This window comes from Phaenicophaeus curvirostris, chromosome 26, assembly GCF_032191515.1.
Source record: "Phaenicophaeus curvirostris isolate KB17595 chromosome 26, BPBGC_Pcur_1.0, whole genome shotgun sequence".
Classification (NCBI taxonomy): Eukaryota; Metazoa; Chordata; class Aves; order Cuculiformes; family Cuculidae; genus Phaenicophaeus; species Phaenicophaeus curvirostris.
Genome location: NC_091417.1, coordinates 698,680 through 716,047, shown reverse-complemented (window position 1 = coordinate 716,047; position 17,368 = coordinate 698,680). Strand labels below are relative to the sequence as shown.

The following is a 17,368-nucleotide window of genomic DNA, read 5'->3' as shown; positions in this document are numbered from 1 at the left end:
GCATCCAAAGGCTTAGAGCCTTTTAGTATAAATTGTTCCCAGAATCCATGTCACAACTCCTTATATGGTGCTGCTTTTTTTCCCGGCGTTGCCAAGACAACAGCAGCACTGCACCATTCATCAGCTCTGGTCCTGGGCTGCATCACCAGCCCTTCGGCTTACTCCGAAATGTTGGGGAGAGCATCAGTGAGTCTTTCACCCCCATGTGCTGCACCGTGATTTACCTTTGCTTTCAGCACTTTGCTGTAACCACGGAGCAGATTAAACTGCGCCAGACGAAGGGACCGTGAGAAGACTTCATTTGTCCCCCGAGGGAGGCGTGCGGTGCACATTTGCTGCTGCATTCGGGAAGGGGAGGCTCTGTAACACTGAGAGGCAGAAGAAAGAGAGCGAGCTCTGTGTCTGCAAGCTACTCTAAAATCATCTTGGCGCCTGCTTCCTGGGGCTGAAGAAGATGCAGAAGTGATGCTCGGTAGGGGCTGGAGGCACCACAGGGGAGACGGTGGTTGTGCTTTTGGGAGCGGAGCTTGACATCAGCAGCAGGAGGTGTCACCTGTAACATCATCCTGACGTGGGGAGCAGCAGGATGGCGCTGGCGCTGGGGAGAGGCGTGCGCCAGAGGAGCCTCTCTGCTGAAGCGCCGTTCGCACAGCATCGGCACCTGTGAATTTCCAGGCTCTCTGCCTTCCTGCTGCTAGGCTGCACGCTTGCAGGGGATGGGGGAAACAAACAAAGCCCTGTGAGTATTTGGACAATTCATCTTGCATGGACTTGGATTGGAATTTCTTGGCCTCCATCAACTCTGCAGAGGATCAGGGTCGAGGAAGGGATTCTGATGCTCCTGGTTTACCAGGAAGCCATTAGGAGGCTTTTAGTGCCGGTAAGGGCTGTGCTGCTCGTGTTATTCTTCTCTCAGTGTTGTTGCAGTACTTGTCCGTGACCCGAGTTTGTCACCTGCTCGCTGGGCTGTGCAGGATTTCACGTAGACAACGTGAAATGACCCTGCAGTGCCAAAAATCGAGTTTCCGGCCTTGCTAAAATAGAGCTGCTGAGGAGTGGGGTGAAAAACCCAACAGACAGCGAGAGGAGGTTGGGTTTAAAATTGTAGAACAATGGGACTGAGATGAGGTTTTCCTTTTGTATCACAAAACCGACCACAAATTGGATTGGAGTGGGTTATAAAACCCCTGTGTGCTGAGGGATGGAGGTGTTTGCCGCTCACTGCAAGACTGAGGGAAGGAATGCAACGTCTAAACAGCCTTTTTCAAGGTATAATTTGAGGAGAAGCTGCTCAGGTGCCCCGTGCTCCTGTTGAATCTGTTTTTTGAGGGATGTTGTGCTTAAAATTGTTGGTGTCAAGACCGACTTGCATCCTTTTTTGGTATTTCTAGATCGTGCTGTTTGCAGTACGCTCACATCTCTGTCGCTTTCTTTAACTCTCACACCGTCAGCGTGGCATTGATCCCAGATCCTCGCTTCCCACGAAGCAACGGAGGCTGGACTGGAGGCCCTGCTCTCGCATTTCTGACTTGCACAGCAATGCCAGAGACCGAGTTCCGTGCAATGTGCACTTAGATCCTAGGCTCTTTCAAGATGCCTAATGTATTTTTCTGGGTATATTTCATTTTCCAGTGAATTTTCTCTGAAATGTTTGTGCCTACCCATAGGTTTAACAAGTAGAGAACTTGTATTTTGTCAGAATTATTGAATCTTCCCATCTTAAAAATTGATGTAAAATGCACACACGTGCCAGCAACATTTCAGAGTGGGTTTGGCACCTACACTTGCAAACCCCGATGCCTCCAGCAGTGGAACCTGATGGAGAAGCAGGATCCTCTTTCATTTACAGATATGGATGCTGAATATTTTTTTCCTGGTGTGTCAATTCTTGCTCCTAATTTTTGGGATGCTTTGCCCACTGAGTTGTGATTTGCTTGGACAGGTGCACAGTGAGCTAGAAACCAGGTGGATGAGGGGGCTCTGTGCTACACCCGTGGGTACATTTCTGTTTATTACACAAGCAGAGCTCCGGGTGTGGAATCAGGACAGTTTCCACTGCAGGTTTTAGGGGCTCCAAAACCGTTCCTGAAACTTGAGCTGAGAAACTTGAGCTTGACCTGCAACTGCTTTCCACGTTGACAAAACAGAAATCCTAGAAAAGATGGGAGAAACCCCACATGTTTTCCCTCGGTGTTAGTGTGAGAGGTTGCCTGCTGACCCTTCCGAACGTGCTCTTCCCCAGGTTTTTGTTCAGCATGGAGGCTGTTGGACTGCTCAGGCTTGGCAAGGCTGGAGGGAAAGGCTGGGAAAAGATGATCATGGCTGCTCATTTCAGGTTTTTGTATGAATGCCTCAGTAAAGGGAGAACCCCAGTGGTTTGTGTTTAATGCAAATAACATTTAAAAGGCAAACAAAATAGCCCTGAACCACCATGGCTCTTCAGAAGCTCAGAGAAGTCTGTCCTTATTTCACACTGGTGCTGCACAAAATGGAGCATCTGTCATGGTTACACTTCTGGTGTGTGAGAATTTTAATTTTTAGACATAGCGAAGAGGTTTCTATAGCAAGAGAATGTGCTGTAGGCAGTCTCCTGTGGAGTTAAATCGGGCCATTACTCTTCCCTCTGCTACATCTTCCCTCCTCCTGCTCCTGGAGCAGCCCTCGAAGGTGTTCCATGTGCTTGACCGTGGCTCCCTGGGCCTTCAAGGGATGCACTCTTTAGGAGTAAGCCCTCATCCCCAAGTGGGCTTCCTGTATTGTAGTCCCTTCCTGCTTCTGTAACAAGGAGACAACCTGTTTTGGATGCTCCTGTGTCCTGCATGATTTTACTGGTTTATTGCGTTGGATTGCTTCTTCGAAGGCTGACCATTGCTGCATTCAATTTTGGGAATGGAGCTGGTGAAGGGTTTAAAGCACAAGCCTTATCAGGAATGCCTGAAGGAGTTGGGGTTCTTTAGTCTGGAGAAAAGGAGACTGAGGGGGGTCCTCATCGCTCTCTACAACTGCCTGAAAGGAGGTTGTAGCCAGGTCTCTTCTCTCTGATAGGCAGTGACAGGACAAGGGGAAATGACCTCAAGATGCACAACAGGAGATATAGATTGAATATTAGGAGGAATTTCTTTACTGAAAGGGTTGCCAAGGACTGGCAGAGGCTGCCCAGGGTGGTGGTTTGAGTCCCCATCTCTAGAGGTGTTTAAAAGATGAGTTGATGTCATATTTGGGGACGTGGTCTCCTGGCAGACTTAGCAGGGCTGGATCGATGGTTGGACTCGATGATCTTGAAGGTCTTTTCCAAATAAAATAATTCTGTGATTCTGCGATTACTTCTGCAGCCATTAATTTCTGATGCAATCATTAACTGGTTGTCTCTAATTGTGTAGGAAGCTTTGGTCAGGCTCATCGAGACTTGTGGTATCTTTGCAAAGTTTGGAGTGATGCCACTCATGGAAGGTTCCCATGGCCCCTGTGCAGCAGTGGGGTGGGTCACGTTCTGCAGAGCTGTGTGCTGCACTTCCATCACAGATCTTGACCAATGCCCAAATCAGACAGAAAGTCGAGGATTGAGACTGGTCTGTGGCTCTGGACCATTGTTTTGGCACTTGCGATCTCATTCCTTGCTCTGTGGTGATTTCCCTGGAGTAGCTGGTGGTGCTGTGTAATTCTATTCCTGGATTTATCACTGATGTAACCGCATGCGTATGGTTCGGAGTTGTATCAGAGATGTCTTTGGTGTAATGTCCAAGCTGGATCCCTGCATACCTACGTGCCTTCTGGTGCCAGAAACCTTTGCCAATGGTTCCTGCAACTCAAAATGTGCAGCAGTGAAATCCATCTCTCTTCTACATGCTTCATTAACAACCAACATATTGTTTGTTACCAAGAAATGATTCCTGATGGATTTCCAAGAGCTGTACAGTTCGTATACATTTGTGACTGAGCTGCTTTCCTCTTCCAGCACCAGCGTTTTTATTACTTTAGGTGATGCCCCTGTAAGTACCCAGTTTGTTTGGCTTCAGCTGGTTACACAGGCAAGAGGCGTGGCAGTGGGAAGGGAACATTTCCTCAAGCATTAGAACTTTTCAAAGAGCTTTTCTGTTTTGTTGTGTTTCTCCGAAGAGAAATGAGTGCTATGGATCCATACCTGTTGCTGGTTGTGCTCTGGAGAATAGACAGATCCTTGCTGCTTGCTTAATCCGAGGACAGGTTGCGTAAGGGGATGAGAGTGATTAACTACATGTTGTCTTCTAGCAAAAGAGTCACTGCTACAGAGCATATGGGCTTAGCTCTGTCCATTAGGTTTGTATTTGGAAGGCATTTGTGCACATATAAATACATGGTTGTGCTAAACCCTTCTCTCTGATCTCCAAATACCCAGCACTGCTGTGAAATATCCATCTAAACCCTGCACATTGCATTTGCTTATACACACGAGATTCAATTCCTGCTTTCATAATTGCAGCAAACTAGTGCTTAGCATGTAGCCTTGTGCTACAGCTTGAGTTCAGAGGTGGGTTTACGCTGTAAAGACCTCATTACTTGCTAATCATGCATTTACACCTTAGCTTCAGGTCGAGTTTGTCCTCTGGCCGCGGTGCCCTTTGTTTTACCATGTCAGGTACCACGCAGTGCAAGCAGAGGATACACGCTGCTCAGCATTTGGAGGCCAGGGTTGGAGATGTTAATTTAAACCAAACATTGTTCTTGCCCCATACTTTAAAAATTTCCCCTCTTGAGAAAACAAAGCTGTGTTCCTGTACCTTTGTGTGCAGCAGGATGCGTTCCAGTATCCCATTGGGTCATGCTGGGGTCAGAGATGTGGGCTGGTGCTCACTCTGGTGCTGGTTCTTTTGGGTTTGCCTGCCTTGTGCTTTTACAGGGTTTTGCTGGGTTTGCTCCATAAACGTGACCCAGATGAATCTTTGGGGCATGGCTTCCTGCCTGCCCTGTCTCTTTAGGAAGCAAGGCTTCCTCTTTTCTTCCTGTTAGCTGGTGGAATCTTTTGGATCGAGATCTTTTCAGACAAGTTGGTGGTTTCACTTCTTTGTGGGCTTTTTCCTGTGAGAATGTCCAGTTTTCTGTTTGAGTCTGTGACTACAGGGAATGGTTCCCGAGTGAATTCAAACACTTCTGGAACTTCAGGTTTGTGTCTTCATTTCATTTCATTGAACAAAATAAAAGACGAAGCCTTTTGCTTTCTGCGGTTCTTCTGAGGGCTTGCTTTGAAAGCACTAGGAGCAGTTGAAACAAGGGAATGAGCTTGTCCATCACTTAATTCATCTAACTGCTGCTCTTGAGAACAAAGTAAATGTAGAGGAGCTAAAGCAAAAAGACGGGAAGGCCAACTTCTCACCAAGCTGAGCTGCTTCTGCAGCTGCAGAGTTATGGACAAACCAGAACTCCATGCAGAGAAGATTTGGCTTCAACAGAACCCGTTGCCTGTCCCGTTCCAAAAGCCCCAGCCCTACCTTTAAATGAAGAGTGAGAAGTGCTGTCTGTGCCTTTGAACGGCCAAATTATTGTCAGCAAGGAACAAATTGCTGAAACCTAGAGGTGGTTGAGTGGTCACGATTTCTGTAAGTAAAGAAACACCTTATAAACACAGTGTAATACCGTTTCTCAAGTGTTAAAAAACACATCGAGCTAATTCAGACCGGTGTCTTGCCAGATAAGCAGCTTTATTTTAGGGCTCTAATGTTCTATGAAGCTCCTACCAGTGAAGTAATATGGATCCTAAATGCAGTTTCCTATGAATTGAACAATTATGCCTACATATCAGTGTAATTATAGGCCTGCCTTCTTCAGCAGAACCGACTAAATTAGTGTTAGCATAGCGACGTTAGAGTGAGTGACACACAAATAAAATCACCTTATCTGTTCACGTCTTTTGCCATCGTTTTAACTGCTTGTTATCAAGGAATGAATTTCTGTTGCCCTGTGTGCTGCGTGTTCCTGGTTTGTGCCACGGGCAGGATGCAGCCACACGTGTGCTTTAGTGTGGAGTCACTTGGGCTTTGGATGGTAGAGATTTCAAAATTTACCCTTCTTTCTTGCCATGGTTGCAGTATCTTGATCCACTCTTTAGACTATGGTGGGGAAATGAATTAGATTTCATGTACAGCTTGGGCTCACTCCTGGCCTTGGCCCCCACCCCTCCTGTTCACATTTCATGGCTTTATAATTTGTTGCCTACTTTTGATCCTTCTTGGCTGCTTGTAAAATACTGAAAGGGCTTTCTTGCAGCAGTGTCTGGAGTGAACGATTCCTTCTCGATGTTCCTTTTCAGATCCCTTGCAAGCCTAGCACAGTTGTTAATTCTTCAAGCAGTAGAACACAGAGCGGCCCAGCCCTCACGCAGTCGCGTAGGCGCTGGTGCTGCCAAGAGTGACAGAGAGGTGGGTCATGTCAGAGCAGGTCATAAAACCGAACTGTGACAAAGCCTGAGGACCAGAAGGTGTTCAAGGATGCTGAATTACTGTCTCTGCTGTGTAACCTCTTGTTTGTGGCTTCTGTAACACCAGGCAGCTGAATGGTGGCTGTTACAGCTTCAGCTACTGAAAAGGACTCTGATGGAGCTCTGGAAAACTACGGACTCGTTGGCCTGATGTCTGTACGAGCAAGCGAATAGAAAGAGGTCTGAAGGGAAAGGTTAATGCTCACCATAGAGTGGTTGGAACTGGATGATCTTTAAGGTCCCTTCCAACCCAAACCATTCTATGATTCTACAATTTAACTCCCCACTCCCAGGCCTTAAGTTCCATGTTGGGGCCACAGCAACAACCCAGGCTTTTGTTCCCGAGATCTGTGCTACAACCAGCTTCATGCAGGAAAGCAGAAAATATATTTGCTTCTTTAGTTGTTTAATTAGTTTCTGATTTCCCTCGTGAAACTTCATCTTGAAATCAGAGCATTGTGAGCTGGGCTTTAAGTTTAGAGAACGGTGAAACAGTTTCCTCCTAAGCAGTGGATTAGCATGGTTATCCATCATTTGGTTAAAGTGACCAAGTTCCTTGATGCTTTTTTTTCGAATAAATATCTTTTAGTGTGTGTTCCAGGCCTTTTTTTGGACAGTTTGTCTCATTTTTAGTGCCAGTGCAATAGCTGTGTTACTGAATTGCTGAAAAATAGAATTCCAGGAGAGGAGGAGACTGAATGAGAATAACGCGACTCAACACTCAGGGTTTGTTGCATTTTCCTCTCATCTGTTTTATATTGAACATTTAATGAAACAAAACTGTCGGGAAAAGGGATAAGAGGGGGTGAGGAGCGCATTCCCCTCCAGCTCAGCCCTGTCCCAGTTCTGCCCTTTGGGAGGATTCTTGGGGTATTGGGCAAAACTTATGTAGGCTTAAAATTTTGATGACAGAATTTCATCCCATAGGCCCGGGGCTTCACTCACGCCATTTATTTCGGTCTGAAACTTGAAAAGGGGCTGGAATAGAAACCCACAAAAAAATGTCACGGGGAGAATTGCTTATTTTCATAACAAGGTGACTTGGAAAGCTGGAGCAAGAGATGCTGACTGCCTGTCTCTTCTCTTGTCCCCTTCTCCTCTTGTACACAAGTTGCTGGCTTGAGTCACACACGAGGCATTTCTACTAGAAGAAGCAATTTTAAAAGACTTAAGAAGGTGCTGAAAAGAAAAATTTTAGATGGGAAATGACGTGGAGAAGGCTGCTGCTGGGCCACAGCTCTGAGGAGTCAAACTGATCGGATAGGTCTGAAAGGCAAGATCAAAGTGCCATATCCTCCTCCTCCTGTCATCTCTAGATGGTAATTAAATAACTCGCTGCTCCTCAGAGCTGTCTCCCCTACGGGGATAAAGGCTTTTTGGCAGCCCACGTTGGAAACAAACTTATCTACAGGGAAAGCAGAGAGGTTTTTTTTCTTTCTGGGATCATTAATAGGAACAACTTTCTTCCTCAAGGCTTGCCAGAGTATTCTAGGGAACAGCTGCTCAACAGATTCCTGCTGGGATGCTCCGGCTGGTCCAACCTAAAACCAAACCATGTGGGCTGACCCGGGAGAGGGCTTGGATAGACTCTTGGAATCGTAGAATCGTTTGGTTGGAATCATAGAATCATAGAATAACCAGGTTGGAAGAGACCCACCGGATCATCGAGTCCAACCATTCCTATCAAACACTAAACCATGCAAAAAGCCTTTTGCAAAGGCCTTTTGGAAAAGGCCTTTGAAATCATTGAGTCCGAGCGTTGTTGCTGTCGGTCTGTCTCCAGCAGTGATAAGGCTGATAACAAATTGCTCTTCTGTTTGCTGTAGGTGACAGAAAATAATTGTGCAATAATAAGCAAAATGGGAATTTAACTAAATTTCTGCCTGGAAGGGCAGACCACACACCGGTCAGTGTTTTAGGGGAAATTATTTTCTTTCTGAGCATGCATAATTGGTGCAAATGTTGTACCAACAGTTATTGAATACACAGAAATCTGTATTATTTTATTATGTGTGTATTGAAAATAGATACAAGCATTTCAAAATCAAGTTATTAATGGCTTTAAATTGGAAAGGGGGAGATTTAATTAGACATTGGGAAGAAATTCTTCACAATGAGGGTGGGGAGGCCTTAGTCCAGGTTTCCCAGGGCAGTGGTGGCTGCCCCAGCCTTGGAGATGTTCAAGGCCAGGTTGGATGAGGCTTTGAGGAACCCGATCCAGTGGGAGGGGGAGGAACGGGATGGGCTTTTTGAGGTCCCTTCCAGCCCAACCTTTCTGTGATTTTATGGTTCAGTGATTCTACTGACATGGAGCTGGTATCCGAGTGTCACAGCGACAACCATCACAGAGTCAGTAATTTTGCTCAGGGATGGTTTAGTACTGGACAGGTACAGTTGGACTCAATGATCCCAAAGGTCTTTTCCAATCCAATCGATTCTATGATTTTCTCCTTTTATATCGTTCTTCCCTCAGCAAACTAAAGATTCATTTGGGATCTGAGGCAGCGCTGAAAGCTGCATCCCTTGTGTTTTGGGTGTAGTCCAGCTGTGTTGAATTCGACAGTTATTTGTTCCGGGAGCTCTGTGGATCAATAGCACTGCAGCACTTAAAACATTTTAGTCCGAGGGAGACTCAGCGCAGCCTGCTCTCCGCAGCGTTACGTAGCCACTGGGCAGCTTCCAGCACGTGAATCAGCCTCTGGCACGGCCACCGTCATTATTAATTAAAGCTTGGAGGTGGGTTATGCCCAAAGCTACGTGCTTTTCCTCTCTCTTTCAATACAAGTTCTCTGAAGTTTGCCCTCAGCCCTGTGCCCTGGCTCTTCTCATCACAGCCAGACTGGGGCAGGAGGTTGGTAAAGCTTGTGTGTTTGGGGCATTGCTTTCTCTCCATATGGGAATTATGTTATAAGATAGTGCTTCCAGTATTTGCAAATACAATGTTTATGCACAAAATTCATCTCTTCTTCAGCTGGACCGGTCATCGGGTTGAGCGTGTGGTGAACACAGAGCCGTTCACTCGTTGCATCATTGCTGACTCTCTTTTACCTCTTTGCTGTGATAAATCCAGTGTTTACACAAAGACAGCAAATTTCATCCTCTTCGGGCAGAGGAGGGTTCAAAGCATAGCTAAAATTCAGCAGTACTTGTGTGAATAAGGCAGAGAGAGGACAAAACTGGGGAGAAAAGCTGGTTTTAAGCCGACCTTCTTGGCTGGACTCTGCTCGAGTCGTGCCCTGTAGGAGCAACTCAGAAGAATGTGTGGCATGGCCACGCTGTGTGGGTTGGATTTGTAATGATGAAGCGTGTGAGTCTGTAACAGTGGTTCTCACTGGTGCTCTTCAGAGCACTATCACGCACGTTTCTTAACATGTGTGAAGCGCTGACGCAAGGAGAGGCTCCCAGGTGCCCAGGGATGGTCCATCCATCGTTCATGCTGTGGAAAACGGTTGCTGTTTCTTCCAGCATCTTCTGTGTCCTTAGGTAGGTTGGTTTCTTGTGTATCTTTGTGGGTTTGTGGGCACAGAGAGGTGTAGGTGTATGTGTTGTACTCGGACCATGAAATGAGGTGCCCTCACTGCAAGAAAGACACTGAGGGGCTGGAGCGTGTCCCAAGAAGAGGAGTGGAGCTGGGGAAGGGGCTGGAGAAAAGCCTTATGAGAAGCGGCTGAGGGGTCTGGTTTGGAGAAGAAGAGGCTGAGGGGAGACCTCCTCGCTCTCTGCTGCTCCTGAAAGGAGGGTTGTAGTGAGGTGGGTGCTGGGCTCTTCTCCCAAGTAACAACCAATAGGATGAAAGGAAATGTCCTCAAATTGCACCAGGGGAAGTTTAGATTGGATATTAGGAAAAATTACTTTACCAAAAGAGCAGTGAAGCCCTGGCACAGGCTGCCCAGGGTAGTGGTGGAGTCACCATCTCTGGAGGGGCTCAAAAATCGTGTGCTGTGACGCTTCAGGACATGGTTTAGTAGGCACAGTGGGGTTGGGCTGGCAGTTGTGCTGGGTGAGCCTAGAAGGCTTTTCCGGCCTCCGTGATTCTGTAGCTCTCTTGAGTTCAGCTCTACTGAGATGACTGCCTGGAACACCGCCTCAGCAATCAGGTCGTTAGGTGTTAGTAACCCTTTATTAATGAAACATTCCTTTCAGAGCTGAAACTCAATGTGGTAGATGAAGCGTTTTGCTAATCCATGATAATTTCTTTTCATCAATTGCTTTTGATCTAAAGAAAACCTTTTTTTTAATTAAAAGACTACCTTGTCTCTTAATCAGGTGACAATGAAATGGTACTGTAGAATATGGAATAAAATTAGGAAGCCAAACAGGCTGAACGATGTGAAGAGAGATAAAATGATTGCTTGGAAACAGTAAACACATCCTGGTTTCTCTGTTGTGTCTGGTAGTACGTGAGATGCTTGGCATTGCTCTCAAACAGCACCAGGATTGATCCCTTTGCAGGTATATGAATGCATAAACCATCAGCAGCCCCCAGCATTTGGAAGGGATGGAACTGGATGGGCTTTGAGGTCCCTTCCAACCCAAACCATTCCGTGATTCTGTGATCTGTTGTGTACAGAAAATCTTACGGAACTCAGAGGGCTGATAGAAAGTGGTGGCTATAGGAGACCTCAAATGATACTGTCCATGCTTCCATTAGCTTTTATGCCATGTGCCAAATGCTCATCCCATGATCTTTGATTCACCAATGCTCACAGGAGGATGCTCAGGACCAAGGCAAACTGTTGTGTGTGGAAAGGCACTTCGATAAAAAGATCAACGTTGCCCTTCAACATTTGGCTAAACCCCAGCAAAACAGATTTCTGAATTTATGGCATCGCCATTTGTTGTTTATTCCAGTAGAAAATGAAAGGCAAAATATGGATCTGTCAGGATAATCTTCATTTTGGACAGGAGGCGGGAGCGATTAATTCTTTTACGTGAAAATCCTCCCTTCGTGTAATCGGGTTACAGATGAGTTAGGATGGCATTTTGTTTTTTTCAGGTTAAGAATATCTGAAATAAATGAAACAACTGCTCGGTGGCTTTTCTCCATCTGCAGTTACGCAGAGGTTGTATTGACTTGCGCCTTTTAAACTGAACTCTTGTCTCTAGGTCACTGCAGTATGTGACGCAAGGCTCTAGGGTTAGCCAGAAATGGGAAAGAAAGAGAAGAAGAGATATTTCTAGTATAGATCATAAGATTGGCTGTTAGTGGGGCTGTGGAACGGGCTGCCAGTGGAGTCCCCACCCCTTGAGGCATTTAAAAGACAGGTAGATGAAGTGCTCAGGGATGGTTCAGCAGTGGAGAGGTACGGTTGGACTGGATGATCTGAAAGGTCTTTTCCAACCAAACGGTTCTATGATTCTGTGATTTGAAATACACTTATTTGTTAAAACTGTAATTGCCAATGAAATATTGGTGGATTGGCCCATGCAGAATTATTATTCTCAAGTTTCCTTCCATACTGACAGTCATCTCCATGTTTTCCTGTTTTCACCGTGTCAGTGTCTGGCACAGGACCATTGCTGTGCATCCCCCTTTCTCGGGTGGTGCCGGGTTCTCAGGCAGAGTGGGTGCTTGGGGGTGTCTTACACGCTTGGCTGCCGGCGTACGGCATTTGACGTCCCGGTGTGCGTGGGGCTGCACAGCCTCGAGCTTTGTGTGCTGCTGGGATGGCAGCAGGTCCAGGCTCCCTCCAGCTCTCTGCTGGCCTGGCTTGTCCTCATGGGCTCTGAGGGGAAGCTCTGTTTGTCTATCTGATACTCATCCTGGCTTTCCCTGTGCCTGGTACCTTTTCTTCCTCCTGAGCTCAGCTCTCCTGAGGGAAAGGAGGATTGGGAGGGTGTTCAGCGCCTGCTTTGATGGAGAGGGAGGGGCTGATTCCTCACCCATATTCTGCCTCACTGCCACTTTTTCTTGAAAAACACACCCTAACCTTTATCTCCATTTCCCACCCACTGTTCAAAATTCCGGAGGTCATTTCTGTCCCATCTCACCTCTCCAGAGCCGCTCCTTGTGTGCAGCCGTTCTGGTTTCCCATCACCAGAGCCGCTGATCCCTCTCCCCAGCAGCACCAACCACGCTGCTGGTGCGCAGGCTTCTCAAAAGCAAGAGATTTATCACTGCCTCTGAGGGCAGCGTGTGACCTGTTGGTCATTTATTACAGGAGATGCATGAGAACAAACGTCCCCCATCTTCAGTTTCAGGTCCTAAATTGAATTTGCAGGACAGAGCACTATAAGTATAAAGGATGATGGATTCTGCTGCGAGTCGGGGGGATGAAGCACGTGATGCCATGTGCAGGGCAGCTTTGCACATCAGCCTCTCGCTCTGACGGGCGTGAGAGTTTAACTTGGAATGTAGTGGCATAATCTCTGTGTATAACTTGCTCGCTTGTTTTATTTCTCTGGTCTGGCTGGAATATCTGTTTAAAAACTTTTATTAATAAGTGTTTTAGCAATTCTTTTATCACAAACAAATATTGCACGCAGCTTTGTTTCTTTAAGCATTCAGACTGTTCAGACATGCGGGAGGATCCCCTTTCGCAGGCGCTAGTGCTTTGTTACAGCCACTCCTACCTTTTCCCTGGGTTTTATTTAAATCTCTTGAATCTGTTCTAGGTTCACAAAGGTAACAGCACAGCGCTTGTGTTTTCGTCTTGGGCAGCATGAGCTTTACTCTGAGGCCTCTGAGCCCAAGATCTTTTTGGTCAGACATTCAGAACGGGTTGAAATTGAATTTTTTTGTCCCAAAGGAAATAGTTAGCGAACACAGAATTTGTGTATTCGCTTTAGATATTTCAAGTTAAAAATCTGAAGCCCTGATGGGCTCCGGGCTCCTCGCTGATCACAGCTCTTCTGTGGTTGCTGAATCCTGGCCTGTTTGCTTCCTATAAAACAATTTATTTAATAAAGTAGGAAAAAAGGAAGCATTTCAGAATATCGAGAATGTGCCTGGATACCCACATGCTTTAAAGTAAGACTGTGCAGTCTGAGAGCTTTAACCAGAGCCATCTCTGCTGTAAAGAATGCAGATAACATTTTTTTCTGGCCAAAAAAAAAAAAAGAAAAAGGGGGTAACCTGATCTGAGTCTGACAGTGTCGTTGCGTTAAGTGCTTCCATCTGGTGCCTGCTATTTCCCTTACTCATGACCTCTCTTTCTTTCTCCCCCTCCTTCTCCTTAGCCCCTTTGAGGAAAGCAAAGTTTGTTGAGAGCCCTCGAATCCCTGAGTCCGAGCTTGGCTCGCCAACGCTTTCTGCAGCCCAGAAGCTGGACGTTGATGCGTACTGCCCCGGTAAGCTGCACGCGCAGGCTCTGCGGTCACGGGGCGAGCGGGCGCGTCCAGCCCGGCAGGGCTTTTAGCTGTAGTGCGGCTCCTTTCTCTAGACGGGCGATCGGACCTTCCCCAGCCGAGCTGCATTGGCTTGGAAACTTGAAATATGTTGTTATTGATAGCCATTCACCTTTGTTCCTGGCAGTTTTGTGTGTGCGGCTGCTCTCCCTTCAGGAGAGTTTAGATCTAGAAAGTTGCCTTGGAGAAGATAGAAATGATCCAATAAACGTGCTAGTTAGAGTTTTGATGCTGGTCTTCAAAGAGGCTGGAGCAAAACCACATCTCAGAAATATCATTAAATCCACTAATGTGAAACTGCGGGCTCTTGTTTACCAACAATATTGTGTATTTGTGTTATTGTTTTTGAAGAAATATCTTCTAATTTACATATCCTGCCATAATTACTCTTAAAAGCGTACATCCTGCTGGCGGCCTCTGCTTGGAAGGTAAATCGAGGCGGGTGGTTTTGCTCTGTGGCTGAGCCCCGTTTGCTCCTGATGGTCCAAAACCCACCAGCCCTCGTGCAGATGTGTGGGTGTCGTGAAATCTTGATACAGTGGCGACTCGTCCGCAGTTCGGTGTCGTTCCCCGGATCCTTCTTCACTTGGAAGTGGCAGCCTGGGCAGGGCTGCAGGCTGCAGAGATGCTGGGGCTGGGGCCAGCGCTGTCGTAACAGAGCCACAAAGGTTGTAGTGGGGTTTTGGCTGAATTTTGCAGTTCCCTCCCCTGGTTTTCGCGGAACCAAAGGGACCCGTGTTCAGCACGGGCCTTGCATGGGGTAAAAGGACATCGAGAGTTTAGAAACGGCATGTACAGTTGGGACGTGTTCTTCTTAAATCTGTAGCTGCAGCAGACAAATTCACATCACAGAATCATGGAATGGGTTGGGTTGGAACGGGCCTTAAAGCCCATCCAGTTCCAACCCCCTTGGGCGTGGACACCTGCCATTGGGTCAGGTTCTCTGGAATCAGGGGGGTGATGTGGGTGGGCTTACAGAGTACCCGCAATTGGAGGAATTAATGGAATGTTGTGCAGGTTTTGACTGCAGACTTGGTTTAATGCATAATGTTTGAAAGAGGAGGTGTCTTAGGGAAAGAAAAGGCAGTCCCTGTGCTCGGCAGTGCCTCCTTTGGGGCTGTGGTTGCTGTGAAACTTGCTCCTTTTACAATCATTGTGAATTACAATTCAAATTTTGCTGTTGCAGCCCTTTCTTCTTCTGACTAAATCACTTCTGCTGTCATGTTTATAATTGTTAATAATTTGAAACTTATTATCATTGCATCCACAGAGAATTATAATTGAATTGTAAATTCGGCTTATAAAGCGTAAATTCCCCATTCCCTTTTTGGTGTGTTCCGTCCCGCAGGCATGCGTGCAGGTGGGTTTGAAGGGCGAGTTTGAAGGGCAGGACTCCTGCCAGGCCCAGGAGCGGACTCTGACGATGATTTGTGTTTGCTTTCTAATCTCCTTCCCTTGCCGATAGCGATCTGAAAGGAAAAGTGGAGTTTCCCACTGCCTTGAAGTATCATGGAAGGAATGTGAAGCGTCATTAAGGAAGGCAAAAAAGTAAGAGCCAGAAAGAGCTGTCGTAGTACACGCTGGTGAGCAGCACCAACTTGGAGTCAGGGGAGAAACCTTAAGTGTGGGATTTCAGAGCTCAAACATGTGCAGCAGGGGAGCCCTTCTCCATCGTGTCCATGCGTGCTTGGTGCCTAGAACCTCCTCTGCCTGGGGAGCCTGCACTTGCCCAACTGCAGGGACTGCGGCTTCTGAGGAGCCCAGCCGGGCCTGTGTTAGGGTCTGTGTTAGCACAGTGAGACCAGGAGGGGAAGAGAGAAGGGGTTTGGAAGCTTCTCACAGAAAGATGTTTGTGGCACACGCTGCTTTTTGCAGAGCTGCAGCTCCTCCTTCTTCCCCCAGCTCGGAGCTGCTGCAAGACACTGGTGAACAGTCACCCCATGGGTCTTTGCTCATGGATTGTGCTTTACCTGCCAGGATTTATGGTTTCTGTGCTGTAAATAGCGGTAATGTGGGGACTGGAGGCGTTGCTGGGCTCAAAGGCTGGGTTGAAGGAGCTCAGGAGATGACACTTTGAGAAGGCTGAGAGAGTTGGGATTGTTCAGCCTGGAGAAGGCTCCAGGGAGACCTTAGAGCAGCTTCCAGTGTGGAAAGGGGCTCCAGGAAAGCTGGGAAGGGGCTCTTGATCAAGGAGTGCAGGGAGAGGATGAGGGGAATGGTTTTCAGCTGGAAGAGGGGAGATTGAGATGAGATCTCAGGAAGAAATGTTTCCCTGTGAGGGTGGAGAGGCCCTGGCCCAGGTTGCCCGGAGCTGTGGTGGCTGCCCCATCCCTGGAGGGGTTCAAGGCCAGGCTGGATGGGGCTTGGAGCCCCTGATCCAGTGGGAGGTGTCCCTGCCCATGGCAGGGGGTTGGAACTGGCTTTGAGGTCCCTTCCAACCCAAACTATCGTATGATTCTGTGAAGAAGTGGGTGGTGGGGAAGGATCCCTGTGTATGGAAGAAAAGAAGGAACAGTCTTCTGGACAACTCATAAGGACCAAAGGACTCTGAGCGTGGGCGCAGCGTCCAGCTCCTGATGGGAAGGCCGAGGAAGAGGGGCCGAGTCCTCCTCTGCACTGCAGCAAAGCCAGCAGGCACTGTCTGTAATCACTTTTCCAAGGAAATACAGCTCTGTTCTTCAGCGTTAGGCTTTTTTAACCCTCTTTAAAGCGTGTGTCCCGTAAAGGGTGTTGGCACCCAGTGTTAAATCCCCAGTGTCTCCAGGAATGATGGTACGAATTGAAAGAAGAGAAAAAATAAGGCTGAAGATACGCTGGAGCCTGGCAATTGCATGGAGGTGGAGTGGCTTGTAAAGCGATCCCTGACAAGTAACGTAATTAATTATACACTTAAAGGCAGTTTAAACCACTGAATAGCAACTAGGAGAGAACATTATCTGCTCCGCATATAGAAATGATTATTTCAGTCGCAGATGCTGAAAGATGAAATTTTGCTCAATGCTAAAATGTTTATTTTAAGGCCTCAGGCAAATCTCTGCGCGTTCCTGGAAGGTGGGGGGTTCCTCAACAGCTGCCTGGCCTCTCGTGCTGCTTCTGCCAGAGGTTCTGGCTTTTGACATCTGTCAGTGAGAGTCGGTGTACGAGGTGATGCGCTCGAGATGTTTGAACTTTGAGGAAAGAAGAAGAATCAGGTGGCCACTCTCTTCTTAAACTTGATACTACTAAATTTGGAGAAGCCCTGAGGAGAAGGACTTGGGGGTGTTGATGAGCTGCCAATGTGCTGGTTTTGACAGCAGGTTTGCGGATGACACCACGCTCTGTGGTGCGGTTGGTATGCTGAGGGAAGGGATGGCATCCAGAGGCACCTGGGCAGACCAGAGAGGTGGAAGCGTGAGAATCTCATGAAGTTCAACACGGCCAAGGGCAAGGTCCTGCACCTGAGTCCGGGCAATCCCAAACACAAATACAGGCTGGGTGGAGACTGGATTGGGAGCAGCCCTGAGGAGAAAGATGTGGGGTGCTGGGTGTGAGTTGACAAAGTGCACTCGCAGCCCAGAAAGCCAAACCATG

The 17,368-nt window shown here is 47.4% G+C and overlaps 1 protein-coding gene across 12 annotated transcripts in view; it reads left to right on the top strand.

Moving 5' to 3' along the window:
* The window catches only part of TANC2 (tetratricopeptide repeat, ankyrin repeat and coiled-coil containing 2), a 171,813-nt gene that overhangs the window by 70,588 nt on the left and 83,857 nt on the right, over positions 1-17,368 (top strand). For 6 of the 12 annotated variants that reach the window (XM_069876940.1, XM_069876939.1, XM_069876938.1 and 3 more), the window contains exon 6: positions 13,631-13,741. The exons of 4 other annotated variants lie outside the window; for them this stretch is intronic. In XM_069876940.1, coding sequence (XP_069733041.1) covers positions 13,631-13,741 — 111 coding nt within the window. 2 more of the 12 variants (XM_069876947.1, XM_069876946.1) reach the window with 2 other exon arrangements.